Source organism: Phodopus roborovskii, unplaced genomic scaffold, assembly GCF_943737965.1.
Source record: "Phodopus roborovskii unplaced genomic scaffold, PHOROB, whole genome shotgun sequence".
NCBI classification, from domain to species: Eukaryota; Metazoa; Chordata; class Mammalia; order Rodentia; family Cricetidae; genus Phodopus; species Phodopus roborovskii.
In genome coordinates, this window is record NW_026126541.1 from 19,999,116 (window position 1) to 20,023,047 (window position 23,932).

The 23,932-nt window shown below is 40.5% G+C and overlaps 1 protein-coding gene across 1 annotated transcript in view; it reads right to left on the reverse strand.

Moving 5' to 3' along the window:
* The window catches only part of LOC127233442 (cytochrome P450 2C29), a 30,728-nt gene extending 30,350 nt beyond the window's left edge, over positions 1-378 (reverse strand). Inside the window, exon 1 of the mRNA XM_051199924.1 lies at positions 162-378. Coding sequence (XP_051055881.1) covers positions 162-329 — 168 coding nt within the window. The 5' untranslated portion in view covers positions 330-378. The remainder of the gene's footprint in view (positions 1-161) is intronic.
* Between the last annotated feature and the right edge of the window lie 23,554 nt (positions 379-23,932).

Here is a 23,932-nt window from a genome sequence, read left to right on the forward strand (position 1 = left end):
TGACCAGGACAAGAGAAAAACAAAACAAAACAAAAACAAAAACATAAGAAACACAAAACTTTACATATGATCATTTTTAACAATATTGCCTCCAGGATTTCATTGAAAACATTAGATTTACCTCATTTTCAAAGTCCAAGAAGACCATAAAGTATACTTACTTTGGTAAAGGATTGTTGGATGTTCTTCACATCTATCTGGAGGAAATTGCCAATAATTGGGAGAGGTGTGGGACCAGGAGGAAGCTTCCCTCTCCCAGGGATCTGTCTCCAGACTAAGAGGAGAAGCAGACAGGAGAGGGTGAGTAGTAGGAACATGACTGGATCCATGGAGAACCTTCTTATGGCACAGAGCTTTTATTATGTGGCTGCAGAATCAGCATGTTGCACTTTTTAGCTTCAGTGACTCATCTACAAGATAATGTTTAATCTCTCGCTGAAGTAGACTTTGTCCTAGTGATAAGCAAACCCAGTTCTCCTTTAACATCACCTGTTTGTAATGTTTACCATGAGATTATTGGGCTTAGTTCTATTGAATGGTGACCAGATATGCTTTGCTTTTAATTTGAAATAGAATCTTATATCATACAACACACTCTAACCACAGATTACTTTACATCCACTTCTCTAAAATCCCCCAAAACTCCCCTCGATCCACACTCATATGGTTTCCCTTCAGAAAAGAGCCCCCAAGAGACAACCAAACAACAAAACAAAATATAGTAAGACAAGGGTTATGCAAAAGAAGGAAAAGTGTCCCAGGAGCAGGCAAAACTGTTAGAAATAACCTTGTCCCAATACTAAGAGTTCCAAAAAACACTAAGAAATCAGCCAAAACTATATGCAAATGATATGGTGCAGAACCATGCAGGGCATGTACCAAGCAGGGCTGCTTCAGTCTCTGTGAGCCCATACAAGCCCTGCTTAGTTGATTCAATGGGATGTAGTCTCATGGTATCCTCCATCCCCCTTGATTCTTACAATCTTTTCTCCCCCATTGTCACAGGATTCCCTGAGCTCCTAGATTAGAGATCCAATTAACACCTCAAACTACACTCTATCTAGATAATGTCTACTGTGGATCTCTGCAGTCAGTCTTATCTAATGTTGGAGGAAGCTTCTTTGATAAACACTGGACAAGGCACCAATCTGTGAGTATAGCAGGATATTGGTAATAAGACATGGGTTGACCACTTCCACAATTTCTGTGCCATTATTACCCCAGCACATATTACAGAGTGTTGGTCAAAGGTTTTGTGGCTGAATTGGTGATTTTTTTTCAGTAGCCTACAGAGTACCATAGAGACTAGAAAGTAGGGATGAAGACTCCACTTAGGAATCAGCTCAATCTTTCCACATTTAATGAGCTGTGTAGATGTTGACCTTGGGAAGGGGGCTCTGATGTCAGTTTTCTAAGAACAATCCTCTGGTTTAGTATCTGCCTGGCCTATTGGAGGATATTCATGAGACCATATTGACCAAAAACTCAACTGAATGCAACTCAGTCCCATCACTGGGAGCCTTATCTGGAAACAAGAGATGGACCAGTTGAGGGTCCATATCCCCCATCATTAGGTTCCTCAAGATCACACTCAGATATTCCAGGAAGCTTCCATTGCCCCAGGCTTGCACAGCGCTTCCCACAAATGCCCCCCCCATACAATATAACTTGTCCAGCACTCTCTCCTTCCAACCCATCTCCCTCTCCCACCTTATCTCTCCTCTTCCCAGTCCCCACCCATTCCCACTCCAACCACAAAATCTATTCTATTTCCCCTTTCTAGGGAGACTCACATATCCCTGATGGGAGATGTCATTCTGTAAATATGATTCCCTTATTGGTTAATGAATAAAGCGTTGTTGGCCAATAGGAAAGCAAGATAGGCAGAACTAGGAGACAAGGAGGGGAGAGGAAGGAGAAAGGGGGAGATTCAAGATGGTAGACTGATAGAGAGAACATCAGCTTCTCTCTCTCTGGTAAGATGAGACCACGTGGAAGTACTTAGATTAATAGAAATGGGTTAATAATTAAGACAGAGCTAGCTAATAAGAAACAAGTAACTGGCCAACAGAACTATATCTGATACAGTGTCTCTGTGTGTTATTTAGGACTGGTGTGGCGGTAGGACCAGCCAGACAGGCAGGAAAAATCTACTCATAACATATCCCATTTAGACCCTCTTCTTCACCAAACACCTCTTGGTCTGCAGATTTTGGCTTGGTTGTTATTTACTTGAAGCATCTAACATATACTTATAAGTGAATACACACAATATATGTGTTTTGGGATTTGGGTTACCTCAGTCAACATGATTTTTTTCTAGTTCCATTACTTTTTCTTCAAATTTCATGATGTCATTGTTTTTAACAGCTGAGTAATACTTCACTGTGTAAATGTACCACATTTTCTTTATCTATTCTTTGGTTGTGGGTCATCTGCGTTGTTTCCAGGTTCTGGCTATTATGCATAAAGCCACAATGAATATAGTTAAGCAATTGTCCTTATGGTAGAATGGTATGTCCTTTAGGTATGTGCCAAAGAGTGGTATAGTTGGCTCTTGACATAAATTAATTCCCAATTTTCTGAGGAACTGCCGTATTGATTTCTATAGTGACTGTTCAAGTTTGCACCCCCACCTGCAATGAAGGAGTGTTCCCTGTACTCCACAAATTCACTATCATGAGGTATTACTTGTGTTATTGATTGTAGCCATTCTGACAGGTGAATGGTGGGATCTCAAACTAGTTTTGCTTTGCATTTTTCTGATGGCTAAGAATGCTGAACATTTCTTTGTGTTTCTCAGCTGTTTGAGATTCTTCTACCAAGAATCCTGTTTAAGTTTGTACTCCTTTTAAAAACTGGATTATTTGGTTTTCTGTTATCTAGTTTCTTGAGTTCTTTAAATATTTTGACTATTAGTGTTCTATCAGTTGTAGGTTGGTGAAGATAATTTTCCATTCTGTAGGCTGTCACTTTGTCCAATTGATGGTGTCTTTCACCTGACTGAAGCTTTTTAGTTTCATGATGTCCCATTTATTAATTGTTGATCTTAGTGCCTGGCCTACTGGTATTCTGTTCAGAAGATCATCTCCTGGCCTATGCAATCAAGGCTATTCCCCATTGTCTATCAGGTTCAGTGTATCTGGTTTTATGTTGCGGTCCCTGATCTTCTTGGACTTGAGTTTTATGAAAGATGATGAATATGGATTTATTTGAATCATTCTACATGCAGACACCCAGTTGATGAACACCATTTGTTAGAGATGGTATATTTTTTTCCAGTGTCTATCTCTGGATTCTTTATAAAAAATTAGGTGTTCACAGGCTGGTAGATTTATGTCTGGGTCTTCAATTTCATTCCATAGATCAAAATTTCTGTTTTTACGTTAATACTATTCTGTTTTAATTACAGTATCTCTATAGTAGAACTTGAAATCAGAGATAGTGATATAAAATTAAACATTGTCCTTTAGAGGTCTGGAAATAATTGTGTTGGAATTTTGATGGAGATTTTGTTGAATATGTAGATTAATTTTTGGTAGGATGACCATTTTTACTCTGTTAATCCTAATGATTCAAGAGCATGGGAGACCTTGCCATCCATATCTTCTTTAAATTCTTTCTTCAAAAAGATGAGCTTTATAAGCCTTTCGCTTTCTTGATTGCAGTTACCCAAGATATTTTATATTATCTGAGGATATTATGAAAGGTATTGTTTACCTGTTTTCTCAGTCCACTTGTCATTTGCATATAATAGGACGGATACTGGTTTTTTGTTAATCTTATATGAGAGACTTTTTGCTGAAAGTGTTTATTAGCTGTATGAGTTCTCTGCAAATATTGATAATTTGATTTCTTTCTCTCTAATTTGTATCACACTGATTTCCTTAAACCATCTTATTGCTCTAGCTAAAACTTCAAGTACTATGCTGAATAGATATAGGGAGCATGAACAGCCTTGCCTTATCCATGATTTTAGTGGAATTGCTTTAAGTTTCTTCTCCATTTAATTTTTGCTGCTTATGGGATTGCTGTAAATTCCCTTTATGTTGTTGAGGTATGTCCCTTGTATCCCTAAACTCTTGAGGACTTTTTATTATGAATAGGTGTTGGATTTTGTCAAATGCTTTTTCAGTATCTAATGGTATGATAGTCTTTCTTTCTTTCACTCTTTCTTTTCTTTCTTCTTTAAATTTGTTTATAGGGTACATTGCACTTACTCTTTTTTTGTTGTTATGTCAAACCAGTCCTGTATATATGGAATGGAGTTTACTTGTTTATGGTAGATGATCTTTTTGGTGTATTCTTGGGTGTAGATTGCAAGCATTTTTTTTTTTTTTTGAGTATTTTTGCATCTGTGTCCATGTGTGAAACTGGTCTGTAATTCTTTCTTTTTAAATTTAATTTCATTAACATTTTTCCATTTATTTTACATACAGACATCAGTTTCCCCTCTCTCAGGTCCTCCCATTCCTTCATTCTATCTCCTGTCTAAACCTCTCCCCATCCAGTATGCCATCTCTATTCAGAAAGGTCAGGCCTCTCATGATCTTGAACATAGCATGGGACATCAAGTTGAGGTAGTTCCATGCTCCTCTTCTTACAAAAATATTGAGCAAGGTAATCCAACATGGGGAACAGGTTCCTAAAATTAAGCTAAGTCATTAGGGACAGGTTCTCATCTCACTGTTAGGAACCTTACAAATTGACCAAACTGCACAACTGTCACACACATGCAGAGGACCTAAGCCAGTCCCCTGAAGTTTTCCTAACTATTGTTCCAGAGTCCATGTGCTCCCACAAGCTCTGGTCTACTGTCTCCATGTGTTCCTCCTTTATGACCTTGACCCTCCTGGCCATATAATCAATCCCTCTTCCCTTTCTTCAGGGATACAGTATATCTAAACATATTGAAATTCTAATAAGACTGTAAAATGTGAAAAACTAAAATCACTTCTGCTACAAAGTAAATGTACCTTTTCTGTATTCTCCCAAGTAGAATTCAAAGGAAATGAACAAATTTCTGGATAGCTATCACTTACCAAAATTAAATCAAGAACAGATCAGCAACTTAAATAGATCTATAACCATTAATGTAATAGAAGTAGTCATCCAAAGCATCTCAACCAAAAAAAAGCCCAAGGCCACATAGCTTCAGCATAGAATTCTACCAGAAATTCAATGAACAGCTAACATGAATATGCCTCAAATTGTTCCACACAAAAGAAACAGATGGTTCAGTATCAAACTCTTTTTATGAGGCTACAATTACCTCGGTACCCAAACCACAACTAAGAAAGAGAAATACAGACTAATATCCCTCATGAACATTGGTGCAAAAATATTCAATAAAATACTGGCAAATTGAATCCAATAACACATCAGAGAAATCATCCACCATGACCAAGTAGGCTTCATCCCTGGGTTGCAGGGATAGTTTAACATAGGAAAATTTATCAATGTGATCCACCATATAAACAAAGTGGTAAAAAAAAAAAACACATAATCATCTCAGTAGATGCTGAAAAATCCTTTGACAAAATCCAACACCATTTCATGATAAAGGTCTTGGAGAGATCAGGAATAACAGGAATATACCTAAAGGCAATAAAAACAATATATAGTAAACCAACAGCCAACATCAAACTAAATGGAGTAAAGCTTAAGGCAATTCCTCTAAGACAAGGCTGTCCACTCTCTCCATATCTCTTCAATATTGTACTTGAAGTTCTAGCTAGAGCAATAAGACATCAAAAAGGAGATCAAGGGGATAGAAATTGGAGAGGAAGAAGTTAGACTGTCACTATTTGCAGATGATATGATAGTTTATGTAAGCCACCCGAAAAAAATCTACCAGGGAACTCCTATAGCTGATAAACACATTCTGCAAATTAGCAGGATACAAGATAAACTAAAAAAAAATCAGTAGCCTTACTACATACAGATGATAAATGTGCTGAGAAAGAAATCAGAGAAACATGACCCTTTACAAGAGCCACAAACAATATAAAATATCTTGGGGTAACACTAACCAAACAAGTGAAAGACCTATACAGCAAGAACTTTGCATCTTTAAAGAAAGAATTAAAAAAGAGAGAGAGAGAGAGAGAGAGATACCATAATAGAGGAAGCCATTATAGGTTTGAAGAGAAAACCGACTCTAGAGAAATAATCCAGAGATCTACAAGGATGACCCCCAACTAACAATCTAAGCAACAGTGGAAAGGCTACCTTAAATGCCCTTCCCTGATAATGAGAGTGATAAGTAACTTATATGTCATCCTAGAGCCCTCATCTAGTAGCTGATGGAAGCTGAAACAGACACCCACAGTTAAACACTGAGCAGAACTCCTCAAATCCAGTTGCAGAAAGGGAGGAGTAATAAGAAAATGGGGTCAAGACCAGACTACAGAAACCGACAGAGATAGCTGACCAGAACAAGGGGTGGGTAATGGATCCCCAGACTGATAGCTGGGAAACCAGCAATGGATGGACTCAGACCTCTTGAACATGGGTCTCAGTTAGAAGGCCTGGGCATTCTAAGGGACCTCTGACAGTGGAACCAGGATGTATCCCTGGTGCACGAGAGGACTTTGGGAGCACATTCCCCATGGAGGGATACTCCCTTAGCTTTGAGGCAGGAGGGAGGGCCTAGTCCCACTCTAAAAGACTTGACAGATTTTGTTGATCCCTCCTGGAAGGCATCACCCTCCCTATGGAGTATGTGTGGGGTGGATGGGAGGGTGGTCGGGGGGGGGCATTGGAGGGAGGGAGTAAGGGAGATGGAACTGGGATCAATATGTAAAATAAGAAAAAACAATAAATATATAAAAGAAAAATAAATATAACAAAAAGCAAATTTGAATGAACATTTTTTTTCCAGCTATTGGTTTTGTTTGTTTTTAAGGGGTTTGTTTTGTTTTATTTTTCCTGTGCTGCTATACTTCAAGTTCTCCTCTAACTTGCTATTTAGCTAGGCTGTCCTCAAACTCAGGATCCTCCAGCCTTGGCCTGACAAGTTCAGTGATTATTGGCTATAGCTAGCCTTTCTCTGTACCACCAGCTCCCAAATAATGGCACAGAGAAATGTTGTTAATTATGAATGCTTGGCCTTAGCTTAAGCTTGTCCCACTAGCTAACTTAAATTAACCGATTTATTTTCAATACATTCTATTGATGGGAGATGTCATTCTGTAAATATGTTTCTCATACTGGCTAATGAATAAAGCACTGTTGGCCAATAGGAAAGCAAGATAGGTGGGACTAGGAGACAAGGAGGAAAGAGGAAGCAGTAGGGAGGAATCAAGATGGAAGACGGAGAGAGCAGAACGTCTGCAGCCTCTCTCTCCGGTAAGATGAAAGCACGTGGAAATACGTAGATTAACAGAAATGGGTTAATACTTAAGGCAGAGCTAGCTGATAAGAAACTAGTACCTGGCCAACAGCATTAATATCATATACAGAGTCCCGGTGTGTTAATTGGGGCTGGCGTGGCAGCGGGACAATTCCAGCAGAGGGCAGAAAAACCTTACTCCTTACATTCTATCATGTGGCTTATTACCCCAACTGGCATACAACATTACATCCAATTCTTTAATGGTCATAAAAGTATTTAAATATTCACATTGTAAAACCGTATTTCCCTTATGACTCTTAACTCATCCCTTCCTGTCTGGTCTCCTGCCCAGGCTTTCTCTTGCCTGGAACCCAGGTCTACACCAGCATAGACATTCACACCCTGTCCAACTCCTATTGTCGCTCTCCCATGTGAGGGAAACACCTACCTTACATGTGGAAAGAGTTTGGTGACCCCTGTAACTATTTCTAAGAATTCAGTTTCTCAAGTTAATAAGATCACATAAACTGGCTGTTGACCAAACCCGAGTTCTCAATTTCTGTGTTCCCAGACCATCATGTTTTTCAGCCTGCTTGTGGTTTGTAGTCCTGTTACCACGGCAGAGTTCATGGATTGTGAAAGAATGGTATGTACAACTTTGATCCTTAACCCAAACATGTGTTACATACCTTGCATTTTTTCTTTTCACTACCACACAGAGATTGACCTTAACACTAAAAAGAAAATGGTTGATATCAGTAGCCTGTCAAATGGTTCCAGAAAAGAGCAGTATCTCAACCATTTTTTGAGACATTTAATGAGTTTGTGGACTTAATTTAGTGTGTTTAATTCTATTCTCTAGATGTTTCTCAATTTCCTAGCCAGCACATACTTTGCATCTTATAAATCAATGGCTAAGCCTTGGATGACTTCACTCATTACAGAGAAAATCCCTCTGCCAACAAACTCATCTTCCTGGTCAATCAGAACTTCTTTAGCTGCTTCATACCCATGCAGAACTACAATGGGCTCATGCCAAAAACACAAGATCATACTCTTCTGTTAGCTGGAAATGGAGCAAGAGATGTAAGCAAGTTAGAACCTCAAAACTCAGATGGTGGTAAATGAGTGAAATATTTTCATTCATGCTGAAGAACTGTTCCACTATTTATCTACGCATTATAAAAAGAACTCAACATTTTGAACAAGTAATTATATAAGAAACAACATTTAAGTGGTAATTATAATTCAAACATTAGTAAATTGTCATCACTAGCATTCTTATTCTGCTCTTAAGTTGTGGGAAACTATGTCATGTATTTTTACAAATGTTTTTATTAACGTTTCCAGGGGCACAAAGGATTAAAGAACCAGTCTTGCCAAACTTGTGTTTGCAACAGATTTCTCCTTCCTATTCTTGCAGTGTGTTTCTCCTCATAAATAACGGGCGTTTCTCCCAGTCACACCACCTGCACACGAATAATCACCACCCTTTGCCCATTCTTCATGCCCTCCTGTACACTGAAGACTCTGGCTTCGCGGTACTGAGAACACAGCAGGACGGACACAGCACATGCTCACTCTCCAGAGTTGTCTTTTATAAGGCTCCATCTGTCTTTACACATTCCAGTCTCCTTAAAGTCGCTGCATGCACTGAGGAAAAGAGTCAGTCATTCATTGCTGTTGAAATGTAAACACATCCAAGTAACCTGGGGAGAATCAGACCATAAACAAACAAACAAACAAACAAAAACAAACAAACTAAACAAAACACAAAAACAAAACAAAACCAAAAAAAAACCCAGAAGTTGAAGCCTGGGGAGATTTGGAAGCTGGGAGCTGTGGGAAGGTCAGAGCTCAAAGACTAGGGAGAAGAGGCTCTTAGGAGCATTGAGAGCGTTGCTGACTGACTGACTGACTGTCCCAGGAAAAAGACAGATTTCGGGTCAGTCCTTCAGGATGCAGAGTGAAGGAAAAGAAATGTGAAAATAAAAATATAAATTTATAAGCCTAACGAAATGGGAACTGACAGTCATGGGCTCTGTCAGAAAGTAGGAATTAGCTTTTAACAATGGGGTTTCCTTGCTCATGATGGGAAACTCTGACAACGACCAAAAGTTAGCTTTTTACAATGGCTCTCTGCAGCTAGGGGTTGGTTTTCTATGAAACCCCACACCCACCCCACACCCTGCCACTGAAAACTGATAACTGCCGTGGATCACAGGTACCTTTAGTGAAGGTGTGTGTGAGACTCGAATCCATAAACTTTAACCAAATACCGCTATGTGACTTTCAGGTTCCATTGCTTCATATCCTTCTCTGTTATGGTAAACAGGCAGTGCCAAGAACAAGGAGGAGCTTTGGGTTAAAAACAAATATTTGTCATTAGTACCCTTTAGCCTGATGAACAAATGTTGTGCTTTTTTCCAATAAATTCTCTTAACTCGAGGGAGAGTTAACTCGTGATTCTCTCTTCCTCAAACACAGTGAGGTAACATTTTAACAGCAAAGTTAAAAAGCTATCCAGTTTTCAATGGAATCGTGGACCTTCATGGTCCTGACAACCCATTAGAAAGAACATTCCTTATGCGAAAATCCGCTGTTACATAAAAAGATGCCAGGGAAAGAGCCAGGACAAAAGACTAGGGAATAGGGGGCCAATCTTGTCTTACAGGTATCACAATTCTCTGATGCAACCCTATTGCATCAGAAGAAAATAAAAATAAGTAGTTCCAAAGGAAATTCTGGGATAATAGGCAACTGACATGACCCCACCATGTCAAACAAACAAACAAAAATAGTGAAACTCAAGAAGTCCCTTGGCTCTGCATTTGCTGTCCCTTCTTGCACACGTTTTCTGTGAGGGTCTTATTGTGCCCCTTCACAGCCAGCATGAACCCTGTGGATACAGCAAAGAGTCTAGAAACTCACAAAGATGAAAAACTCCAAGACTGGAAAAGAGATAGAGAAAGTCAAAAGGCTGAGTAGAACTCTTCCGGCAACCATGAACGTAGAAAGGCGCTGGGGCATTACAGAGCAAGCTGTATCCAAGTGAAGGGAGAGGAAGAACTGTGGAAGTTGTTGAGACGTCACAGACATGCTAAGCAGCACACAGAACTGGAGAATCTAGAATCTCAGCCTAGAGACAACTTCAACCTCCACTCTCTTGCCCGCAAGGCCCGCCAGCTAATCTGGCTTTGTACCTCAAAAGGGGGGGTGCAAATAAGGAAAGAAACTGACAAGAATAAGAGATAAACCCCAGCCTGGAAGCAGCATCAGAGGGAGCCACGAGCCGTGGGCCCAGGAGCAGTGTCACAGCAAGGCCCGAGCCTCAGGCCTAGGAGCCAGCAGTGACTACAGGGTAAGATGACAGCAGCAGTTTCTAGTAGTAGCTTCAAGAAGTTCCTCTGGGAAAGATTACCTGTGTCCCAGCCAGCACACACTGCCATTTCTCAGTTGGAGACAAACCGCTGTTACCTCAGCCACTGGGCCGTCAGTGCCACTTGTATCTCTAGGAGTAATCACCTGAGCTTTGGGCCCACTTCCACCAGGAGGAGCGTTCACCAGAGGCTCTGCTCTGCTTGTGCCTCAAGGAGCTGGGGAGCCACAGCCCCCAACTATTCCAATTGGAGAAGAGAGACCTCCAGAAGCACAAGTTCCACCTACACCGATTAGAGGAAGAGATGTGTAGAGAAGGTGAGAATATACTCAACAATATAAAGAACAACCCGGCCCCACTGGAAAGGAGTGGTGCTGTAACAGCAAGACCTGAACATCCTAATGCAGATGAAGCAGAAGAAAAAGGCTTTAAAAATCCCTGGTGCACAAAAGGACTTTGCAGACACATCCCCCATGGAGGGTTACTTCCTTAACCTAGAGACAGGAGAGCAGTCCTAGGCGCTACTCCAAAAAGACTTGACAGATTTAGATGACCCCTCCTGGAGGGCATCACCCTACATGTAGAGTGGGGGGCGGATAGGAGGGCAGGGTGGTTGGGGTGCATGTGAGTGTGGGAGAGAGGTAAAAAGGGAGTGAGTGAGTGAGTGAGAGGGAACTGGGATCTATATGTAAAATAAAAATAAAAAATAAATTAATATATAAAAGAAGAAAGAGAACTATAGACCAGTATCCCTCATGAACATTGATGCAAAATTACTCAATAAAATACTGGCAAATGGAATAAAAAAAAAAAAGAACTTGATGAGTATGATTGAGACCCTTAAAGAGGAAATTAAAACAACTCCCTTAAGGAAATGGAGTAAAAGACAAACCAAAAATTGGAAGATATCAACAAATCCCTTAAAGAAAGCAAAGAAAAAGAAAAAGCAATCAAACAAATGAAGGAAATGATTCAAGACTGGAAATCTGAAATAGAGGCAATGAGGAAACACAAACTGATGGATGTCTGGAAATGGAAAACCTTGGAAAGTGATCAGGAACCATAAATACAAGCACAAACAACAGATTACAGAGATGGTAGAGAATTCCAGGTGTTGAGATACAATACAGGAAATAGATTCATGGATCAAAGAAAATTGTAAATCCAACAAATTCTTAACACAAAACATGCAGGAAATCTGAAACACCCAGAAAAGACTGAGCCTAAAACAATAGGGATAGAAGGAAAAGAAGTCCAATTCAAAAGCACAGAAAACCTACTCAACAAAATCATAGAAGAAAACTTCCCCAACCTAAAGGATATACTTACAGAACACCAAATAAACTGTACCAAAAAAAGTTCACTTTCTGTATAATAATCAAAATACCAAACATACAGAATAAAGAAAGAATATTAAGAGCTGCAAAGGAGAAAGGCCAGGTAATATAAAGCCATACCTATAAGAATTGTACCTGACTTCTCAAGAGAAACAATGAAAGCCAGATGGTCCTAGTCAGATGTTATACAGACACTAAGGGACCATGGATGCCCGCCAAGATTACTTTACCCAGCAAAGCTTTCAATGATGGTAGACAAAGAAACAAAGATAATCCATGATAAAGAAAAAAAATTTTTTTAACAGTACCTATCCACAAACCTAGCCCTACAGAAAGTACTAAAAGGAAAATACAAGGAAGTCACCTATATCCACGAGAACAGAGACAACAGATGAGCTTATAGCAGAAAATCCCAAAGAAGGGAATTAAACACACAATGCCATCACCAACAACAAAAACAAAAAATAACAGGAATTAGCAATCACTGGTCATTAGTATCCATTAATATAAATGGTCTCAATTCACCTATAAAAAGACACAGGCACCCGGTGCTGGTGGTGCATACCTTTAATCTCAGCACTTGGGAGGAAGAAACAGACTAAGCCAGCCTGGTCTACAGAGTTAGTTCTAGGACAGGCTTCAAAGCAATACAGAGAAACCCTGTCTTGAACCCCCCCCCCCAAAAAAAGAAAGACAGAAAAAAAGAAAGAACAAAAGAAAAGAAAAATAAAGACGCAGGCTAACAGATTGGGTAGGAAAACAGAACCCATCCTTCTGCTGCATACAAAAAACACACCTTAACCTCACAGATGGACATTACCTCAGAGTAAAAGTTTTGGAAAAAAAAATTTCCAATCAAACAAACCTAAGAAACAAGCTGGTGTAGCTATCCTAATATCTAACAAAATAGACTTCAAACTAAAATCAACCAAAAAACATAAAGAAGGACATTTCATATTCATGACAGGAAAAATCCATCAGGAGGAAATCTTAATTTTAAACAGCTATGCCCCAAACACAAAGACTCCTGCATTTGTAAAAGAAACATTACTAAAGCTTAAATCACAAATCAAGCCCACACAGCAATAGTGGGAGGCTTCAACACCCCGCTATCACCACTGGACCGAAGCGTAACAGCAAAGTAAGAAAACTAACACGTTATAACTCAAATGAACTTAATAGACATCTATAGGACATTCCACCAAAACACAAAAGAATATACTTTCTCCTAGCACCTCAGGGAACTTTCTTTAAAATAGACCACATACTCAGAACACAGTACACTTCAACAGATACAAAAAAACAAAGCAAAAAAAAAAAAAAAAAAAACCACAACTGAACAACTGTATTCTATCGGACCACCACAGCTTAAAGTCAGAATTCAACAGCAACACTGATTTCAGAAAGCCCATAAAGGCATGGAAATTGAACAATGATCAACTGAACCACCACTGGGTCAAGGAAGAAATAAGGAAAGAAAGTAAAGATTTCCTAAAATTTAATAGAATTGACCACACAACATATGCAGACTTATGGGACACAATGAAAGCAGTGCTAAGAGAAAAGTTCAGAGCACTAAATGCCTACATAAAGAAGCTGGAGAACTCTCTCACTAGCAAATTAACAGAACAACTGAAAGAGCTAGAACAAGAAGAAGCAAACTCACCCAGAAGGAGTAGATGGCAAGAAATAATCAAATTGAGGGCTGAAATCAATAAAATAGAAACAAAAGAAAACAGTACAAAGAATCAATGAGAAAGAGTTGGTTCCTTGAGAAATTCAATAGACAAGCCTTTATCCAAACTAACCCAAAGAGAGAGAGAATATCTAAATTAACAAAATCAGAAACAAAAAGGTGGACATAACAGACACTGACGAAATTCAGCATCCTATCCCTTTATAATAGCTTTTAATCCACCTGCAAATTCTAGTTGGAGTGAGGTGGACACTCAGAATTTCAACATTTGAGATTTAAACTGTCCAAACTTGTGAGTTCCATGATTTTGCTTTCTGGGAACTTTTTATCTACCAGGATTTCAACACTGCCGATTATTTGTCATTATGGATCTGTTTGGTATCAGGTATATTTGTTGAACCTCAACCTTGTTCAACATCATTGTCCATTGATTCCCTCACCAATGAGTGTTACAAATGTCTGTTCATATTCCTCTACTCCACACTTGTTTTCATGTTTACCTTTTAAGATATTTAATAGGCAATGTATTGGCCAGGCACGCTAAACTTTGAGCTGTCCCTCTTCCCTCACAAGGTAGAGCATTCAGATTTGTGTACCACTGGAAGCTCTGGACAGTGGTAGGATCTGCCCTTATGAGGCCAACTCAACTGAGCTGCAAACAGTCACCATTGCATCAAACTCCCCCACACCAAACTACTCATCCATGAGCAAAAATCAGCTATTTCCTCCACCCTCACAAGGTCACATGGAAAGAGCCAGGAGGAGGCACAGGTCCAGTATGAGCTCAAGCCAAGGCAGCTTGAATACATCCTCAGCCCTTCCACATCATGAAGGGTTGGTCTTGCAGATTCCTGATTTCACCGACAAGATAACAAAATCCAGGCCACAAACGACCATTCTGGCATTTGTTGTATCTCAGTTGGGGTCCATATTCCCAGCCACTGTGTAGAGGCATGACGGTCAGAGGGTATTTGAGTCACAGGGTATGTGAGTCACGGGGCATGTTAGGTAACTCATGTGGCTCAAGCAGCTGGGCAGCTGAAGCTACTCAAGCATACTTTCCCACACTGGTCCTCACTGATAGTCTTTGTGTCACCCCAGTGTACCAGGCTTTTTTTCTTCTAGGGCCACAAAACAGCTCCCAAATCACGACACAGAGACTTATTATTCGTTCTGAATACACGGAAGGCCTAGCTTAGGATGCAAGCTTTTTTTTTTTTTCTTTCCTTTCCTTTTTTTTTTTTTAACTTGTTTCTCATTACCTTTTGCCTCAATTATATTTACTTTTTATTTCTTTCTGTTTCTATTCTTGGCAGGTCGACAGAGATCAGAAAAATAATCACTGGCCCCTCTATTCCCCCACTTAACACGGAGGCCATCGTGATGTTTTGGGTCTGAGTATTGACAGTTCCCCACCTGTATCCAACTAACAGTCTTCAGAAATTCTTTCTGCCTCCTTCTATCTCAACTATACTGTTATCTGAGAAAATGGCTAAGGATCCTGTGCTGGCTAGTTCCATTCAAGTCAACTTGACAGAAGCCTGAATTATGTGAGAAGAGGAAACCACAACTGAGTCAGTGCCCCATAAAACTGGCCTTCATGTGCTAATTAGTTATTGACTAATGTAGGAGAACTTAGCCCATAGAGGAGGAGAAACCCTAATTGAGGCTGATCTCTTTGGGAAAAGGCAGGGACATGAATACAATTTCCTTGGGCCTGAAGAGGTGGTTCCACAGTTAAAAGCACTTTCTGTTCTTACAGAGGACCAGGGCTCAGTATCCAAAATCTACACAAAAGCTTGCAAAGATCTGCAACTCCAGTTCCAGGAGACCTGATGCCCTCTTGTAACCTCTGTAGGCACTGCATATACTTTGGTGCACGTACATGCAGGCAAAACACTCACACACATGTGATAAAGGAAGCAAAACATAACTACTTACCCCGATATTGCAGGATAATAGAAACAAATAAATAACCGCGGCTGTCCTTTAGTGCTGAACTTCAGTTTTAATGATTGAGAGATATGGAAACTGGACAGCGTGCAGAGGACAGTATTTCTTTAAGTGGGAGAGTCCTTGCTTCCCTACTGATTCACTCTTGTTTTCATTAGCTATTCGTTCTGCACAGCCATTTGCTGTTAGTTTATCCCTATCTTATTAGTCATCTGCATAAGTGACTCCAAAAATCAATCTAACCTTGCCATTCCTTCTGACCACTGCACCAAGCTTCTTCTGGTGCTTAAAGCATGCCCGCTCATTACTACTCCATCAATATCCCTGGTGACATTAAAGGGTCCGCTTCTGTATTTGCAGCTTAAATCGTCAGCTCAAGCTGCAGAGGAAGGTCAGCTTTGAACTGTTTACTCATCCAGTAAGCCACATTCCAAATTGGCAAAGGAGCAAAGCAGATGCTACGTCAATAATCAAAAGCACTTATGCCAATTATATTCAGAAGTCAGGAAAATAAGAAAACACAAGCAAAACCAAAAAGAAACACTTGCACTGATACTGCACTTGGAACAGGCACATCCTTAAGTTCCTCCCATGAAACAATCATTGAGGAGTTTCTCTTACCTAACACTTCCATTTCAGCTCGCCTGATCTACCAAATACGTAATCTCTGCTTCTCGATCAAATATGGCTTCCTGTCTGTCTTATATAGTCTGAACCATTTCCCTTTCATTATCTTAAGAGCCATGCTAACTCCATGTCTGTACTATCTCTTGAGAGTCCAACATTTTTGTTTTTGTTCTCTTTCATTCAACAACTTCAGATTCAGATCCATGTTTCCCTAGTTACTAGGGTGTGATGTTTGATCCTATAAAGAGTTATGAGTATAGGCTGTTTCTCTGGCCAAGTCTGATGTGTCCCTGCTGGGTATTTTAATTTGTCCTCATATACTGTCCTAATAGTCAGGAGGAAGGGCGAACACAAGGAGACATATGCTACCTTTAAGTGAGAGGCCTCAACATTGTCAAGAGGCAACAATAGCCCCAAAAGGAGTAGGACCCTTAGACAGATTCTAATTACTCAGAGAAACAGGAATTCAAACTTTTATTGTACTCAGCCAACAAGATGCCACACTGAGCCTTGGCTTTGGCATGGTGGAACTGTCAAGGTTGAAAGTTTAATGATCCCTTTCTAATTAGTAACTCAAGTGGTTTTCATGTTTGTAAATGAACCAAATTCAGTGCTTCTTATGTTGACTTTCTAGAACCACAACATTTAAAGCTCCTTGCCTTTTACAAATGTTAAAAGAGATCACATTTAAAGGCTGGAACATCTGTGGTAAAAATCCACCTCAATACGATTAGAGTAAGCATTGAATTAGCCCAATTTTTGGTGTTAGCCTTAAAAAAAAAAAAAAAAAAAAGCCTGGCTTTCTGCCTTTTTTAAATCTTCTACCATTGTGGCTCTGACTTTCTTGATTTTTTAAATTGATGGTAGACCTTGACTAGGATTTGCTCTAAAGCTACTGGAGTTAAAGCCCTGTTTGCAGAATCAGCTTCTGAGGAAAAACACCTTTAAGATATGCCTGTGGGCATTGTAGGGATCCTCTGAGTTGAATCAGGATGCCCCAAGACCAAGTTCTCAGCACAAAGGAGATTTAATGACCCAAGAGGGAGAGAGGGTAGGGAACAAGAGACAAAGACAGGTGATAGATGAAGAGGGGTAAGGGGAAGGGAACAGGGGAGAAGGAAGAAGAAGCAAAAGAGGGAAGGGAAGGAATATTTGTCCTGGGGTGGGGACAAAGGACTGTCTCTGGATAAAGAGGAGGCAGACATGGCTTATAGGCAAATGGTGGTTTATACAAGTAAAGGGGGAAACCCTGTCTTAGTATGAGGTGTTTAATTTTAACTGGGCATGTTAATTAGGTGATCCAAATGGGGCTTTTGATTGATGGACTTCAGTACTTTGATAGCTGCACCTTGGCCAGCTCAGGAGGAGGATTTGGCCAAATAAGGTAATGGACCTCAGGGGTTAGCTTCAGGATGCATTCCAACAGTTCTTAGAAAGGCAGAGAGAATGTGAAGAAGGACAAGGTCCATCAGAGCCATGTTTGCAGGCGCGAGTCCCTTCCAGCAACAGATACCTATGAATATGGCCCAACAAAAATTGTAAACTTACTTTAAACAGGGTGAGATGATGTTTGTATGTGATTGCTGTAATGTGACTGCATTATTCTCAGGCCTGAACCCTGCAGAAGCAGCACAGGATCACAGTATCAAAGGGCTGGATACACACGCAGGGAGTCAAACTAGGAAGATGGCAAAAGTCTGATTGGCACACTGCAAAGGAAAGCTGAAGAGCACACTAATCACCTCTTACCCATCTCGATGCTCAGAGAAGCCCTAAGGAAGGATGGTGCATGGTGGTGCTGGACAGGGGACAAGGGACAAAACCATTTCCAATAATGTAAAAGCAGACATACCACTGCTAGTGTAAGTCAGCACAGGTGAAACTCAATGTTCACTGAGCAGGACTAACACTAGGTAAGCACAGGACTGTCAGGGAGGAGAGGCCAGAACATTCAGAGAACCAGGTACAGCAGGCTGGATGGTAGGTGCAGGCAGAGCAGGTCCTCTCAATCACTTGGGGAACACGGTGACCACATCATAGCCCTCGGGCGGTGTGACCCGCTCCCGGGCATGCTTCTCACAGTAAATCTGATCCTCTACAAAGAAATGGCCCTTCTGTTTCAAGTTGGTGCCACAGTCGGTGCACACATAACATTCAGGGTGGCAGTGACGGTCCCTCAGCTTCACAAACACTCCTCTGCAGGGGAGAGGGAAAATGGGACTGCATTGTGACGCCTGACACCTGAGCCCTGTACTGTCCTTCCAGAGCTGAGGCCTGGCACTTCTTCAGAGGCCCCACAGCATTGGCTGTGAATAAGGAAGGGCTCATCATTCCAGAAGCTTCTCCCACGTGGAAACAACAGTTCTGCGTGTTCTGGTCAATCTGTCGACTTAGCCCCAAGCTATGCATCACCCAGAAATTCCCACACTCCCGTGGTTTGCCCAACCTCTGACACCAGGGCAAGTCAATACTCACACAATGCCAGTACCACACTTGTCACACATGGGCAGCTTCTGAGCATTTCCAACTGATGCAGCTACTTTGGTGACTGGAGCTTTAACACTTCTGAATCCTGAAGGCTTGTTGGGATCCCCTGGAGGGAGGAAAATACCCACTTTAGACAGGAAGTGAAAACGCAGTATCTCTGAGTTATCTCAGAGCCACCTGTGAATCTCTATGTTCAAGAAAACCACAGCTCCTGGGATCAGACAGTCGGTGACTCCCTATGTTACTGGGCAAGTTGCTTAACCTTTTGTGGTTTCTCAGCTTCCATTTTTTATAAAATAGATCACTCTCCCCTTCATTGTTATAAAGAAAATATTTTTAAACCCAATACAGAAAGCCCCCCCTACAGTGCCTTACATATGATCAGCCCTCACAACACAAATCGCATAAAACTCAAGTCACACACGTGCAAACATCAGCCAAGAATGTCACCAGTTCCAAGGCCTGCCCTTGGCAGTGGGAACTGTAGGCTGGCAATCCTTTGCTCTATGTACAAAATCCATATATGGGTGAGTACATATGATGTTTTTCTTTTTGTGACTGGGTTACCTCACTCAGGATGGTTTCTTCTAGTTCCATCTATTTGCCTATGAATTTCAAGATTTCATTGTTTCTTATCTTTCTTCTGAGTAGTACTCCATTGTGTAAATGTACCACATGTTCTCTAGCCATTCTTCAATTGAGGGGCATTCAGTTTTCTTCCAGTTCTGGCTATTACAAATACTGCTGCTGTGAACATAGTTGAACAGATGCCATTGTTAGGCACATTGGGTATGTGCCTAAGAGTGGAATTACTGGATCTTGAGTAGACTGATTCCCTTTTCCTGAGGAACCACCATTTTGATTTCCAAAGTGACTGTATGAGTTTGTACTCCCATCAGCAATGGAGGAGTGTACCACTTTCTTCACATCCTCTCAAGCATAAACTGTCTTTGGTATTTTTTTATTTTAGCCATTCTGACAGGAGTAATATGGCATCTCAGAGTTGTTTTGATTTGCATTTCTGTGATGGCTAAGGATGTTGAACATTTTTTTTTTTAACTTTCTTTCAGCCACTTTAGATTCCTCTATTGAGACCTACAAGGATGACTCCAACAAACAATCTGAGCAACACTGGTGAGGCTACCTTAAATGCCCTTCCCTGATAATGAGATTGATAAGTAACTTATATGCCATCCTAGAACCTTCATCTAGTATCTTTTAGAAACAGAAGCAGACACCCACAGCTAAATACTTAGTCAAACTCCTGGAATCCAGTTGCAGAGAGGGAGGAATGATAAGAAAACGGGCCGGCCAGGCTATAGAAACCCACAGAGACAGCTGACCTGAACAAGGGGAAGCTCATGGACCCCCAGACTGATAGCTGGGAAACCAGCATTGGACCGACCCAGACCCCCTGAACATGGGTCTTAATTAGAAGACCTGGGCATATAAGGGATCTTCTTAGTTGAAGGATATAGGTTATTCCACTGGACCCTCCTACCACTGAGAAACTACAACATTTAGTGTGCCTATTTTGATTCTAGAGACAGTGCATTCTTCACTTTAGGTGTGCTACTCTGCCTCATATAAGAAATAACTTTACAAGCTGCTAGCTCTGTATGGAGCTTGGAATAGGAGAAGGCTTTTTGACAGATGCAGGCTGCTGTACAGGCTGCTCTACTACTTGGACCATAAGATCCATATGATCTTATGGTAATTTAAGTGTCAGTGGCAAATAGGGATGCATCTCGGAGCCTTTGGCAGGCTTGTATAGGTGAGCCACAGAAGAGATCTTTGGGATTTGAGAACAAGGCTCTGCCATTATCTGCAGACAACAGTTCTCCCCCGGAAAGCCAACTCTTATCCTGCTATAGGGCCTTTGTGGAAACTGAATGTTTGATAATGAGCCACCCAGTTGCCATGAGACCATGAGACCATGTGCTGGGTGTTATCAAATATATCAAGTAGGACATGCACAACAACAATCTATTATTGTAGGGCAGTAGTATACATGAGTTTCAGACTGAGCATGTCGAAAAAGCACAAGCAAGACATGAAGAAATTGCCCATGTGTGACATGGTTCTGGGACCAGGCTGTTGGGAAAGCACTCATAACAAAATGGCACCTATAGTGGGACATTCACTTTGTCTCCTTCTGTGGCAATAACGACTCCCATTGGTGGTAGAGCCATGGGCAGAAGTGACCTGTGAAGCTAGGTCTGAGGAGGAGCCAGGGAACACTCTCTTGCTGGCTGGACACGGAGAAGAGAGCATCTGGTGGAACCTGCTGGTGTTCATCTGTCTAGGTTGTAAGTTATTTCTCCCTGAATAAACATCTATTCAGCCTATTTGTTTATCCTGGTCCTTATTAAACCGCAATAGGCACCAACAAGTGGGTACTAAGAACTTGCACTTAAAACTTGACAAGAGCTTAAAAAGGAATTTTAGAAACAAATGACAGAGACAAGTAAGGCTTCTTGGTAGTAACATTTTTTCAATATGTTTCTCTTATTGGTTAATGAATAAAGCCTTGTTGGCCAATAGGAAGCAAGATAGGTGGGACTAGGAGGCAAGGAGAATTCTGGGAGAGAAGTCAAGATGTAGGAAGTGAGAGAAGAGGTCTGGATCCTCTCCCTTAAGGAAACGCTTCCATTGATAGAAATGGGTTAGTATTTAAGACAGAACTAGCCAATAAGAAATGCTAGTAACCAGCCAACAGTTTCATAATTAATACAATGTCTCTGTGTGTTATTTGGGGACTGACATGGCTCTGGGACCAGGCTGGTGGGAAACTGCTCACTACACATGTGCTTAAGGTTTCTGTACCCTATATTGTTTCTCTGTCAATACAATAAATCAGAAATGAACAATTCCAGGTTTAAGGTTTGAGGAAAGCATTCCCAGTGATCCCAAGGGAAAAAAAAAAAAAAAAAGGAGGAACCACAAGAGGAAACCACAAGGAGGGGGCTTTACATGCCCTCTGAGGGTAGAGCCTCTGACAGCAGACTTTCTCAGGGATGGGGTCTGCAATGGGAGCAGCAAAGCTGTGTGGAGCTTTCCAGCATCTCCACTCCCGTTACAATGCTGTCTGTTGCCAAGCATTCACCTATAGCGATGTGGGGTGTCCCTGTGATTGATAGGCTGAGTAAGGAAGAGAAGACTAGGGTCTGATTTACTGTCGGTTTTGCATGTTATGCAGCCACCACCCAGAAGTGAACAGCTGAAGTAAGACAATCCCTTTCATGGAAAACCCTGAAAGACTCTGGGAAATCTTCACAGAGTGCAGAACATTAGGCAATACACATACAAGTCATTCTCCTTTTAATCTGTGGACTCTTGTCTTTAATTATTATTATAAACATATTTCTTCTTATATGTATATATGTGGGTATATATAATATTTATTTATATATTACTATTTATTTAAATAGTATATTATATATAATATATATTATATATTACTATTATATATTATATATAATATTACTATTTATTTAAATAGTAAATATAAGACATTATTTACAGCTAATATATATTTATAAAAATGAATATGCAGCCCACTAAATATGTGAAAGGTAGATTGTCAGTATGTCTTCAGGACTGACCATTTCAAATTGGATGACTAATTGTTGTTTTCTTCCTTGTGAAAAATCTGATGGGAGGGAGAGGGACCTGGGATTGGAATGAAAAATAAGATTGTTTTTAATGTAAATAAAAATAATCTGAAAAAAAAACCCAAAAACAAAAACCTGTTTTCCCTTTGTCAGCATACCTTATTGTTTGTATTTTGTTGTGTAGAGTTGAGGTCTCCTGAGATTTCCCTATCTATAAAAGCCTGACAATTATTGTTACTCCTATAGGCTATTTTTTATGATAATAATTTTTATTTAAATTTGAAACAAGCTTGTTTAACACATCAATCCCAGTTCCCTCACCCTCCCTTCCTCCCCTGTATCTCCCAACCTCCATCCCATTCCCTTTCAGCTCCTCAGGGAGGGTGAGGCCTTCCATGGGGGAATCTTCAAAGTTTGTCATATCATTTGGAGCAGGGCCTAGGCCCTCCCCCATGTGTCTTGTGTGCAAGGGTGGGACCACTCAAGCAGACTCAAGCAGAAGGGCCCAAGGGTCAGGAGAGGGCAGGCTCCAGATGGTCCCACGTGGAGGGCTGGGTCCAGTATGTGCAGTGCCAATCTAGGAAGTTCCAAGGAGAGGATGGGGGTGTGGGACCCAATCTGCCCAAACACTCACCTCATGCAGAGGGTTCAGCAGGGCCAAGGATGAGGGGAAGGCAGGCTCCAGATGGTCTGGTGTGCCATTTCAGCTTTTACATTTACATGGTGTACTTCTGGGTGATAATAGAGAAAATTTTGTAACAGTATATTATTGAGCTAAGTTGCATCCATTTGTTTAAGAGGCATCAATGTCAATGTTCTCATCCTTGTCAGATATCAGTTTGAAGTTCTGGTACACTGATAGTTTTTGAATACACAACTTAACTATTTTCACTATCATCTTCTATGTTATCACCAAAAGATTCTTCATACAGTTTATATGTTATTCTACTTGAACACAAATCACTTTGGCAAGTTCTTTTGAGCCTTATTCTTAGAGACCATTTCCATTCATCTGGGGAAAATTTGTACCTCTCTACAGTCTATATCATACGTCTCATTTGAGATATATTGAATCCTTACCTGGATTATTTTTCTTTTACTTCTTGTATTTCTGTCACTATTCTCACTTGGGTTTTTGATAATGAAAGCCCAGAGTTTATGATGTGTGTCAAACATACCTTGATATCCACAAATATTGTAAGAGTTACCTGTTGTTTCCTTCTTTGGCTTGGTATTCAGATTTGTTTCAGGATTCTCTCACTCAGGACAGAGAACAATATTTTTAAGCCATCCAAAAAGTCTCGCATCTTATTTGCCTCATGAGATGTCATTGAAAGTATAAACTGGGACTGTGCTCCAACCAAAATATTTAGTAAGATCCCCTGGAGTCTTTGCAATGCCATGCATGTTGACTGTAAAGACCTTGATTCCTTTCCTTGTATCCTCAGGCTTGGCAATCAAGTGGCAAAAGTTGTTGTGATTGAAGAGTTTGAAAAACATGCA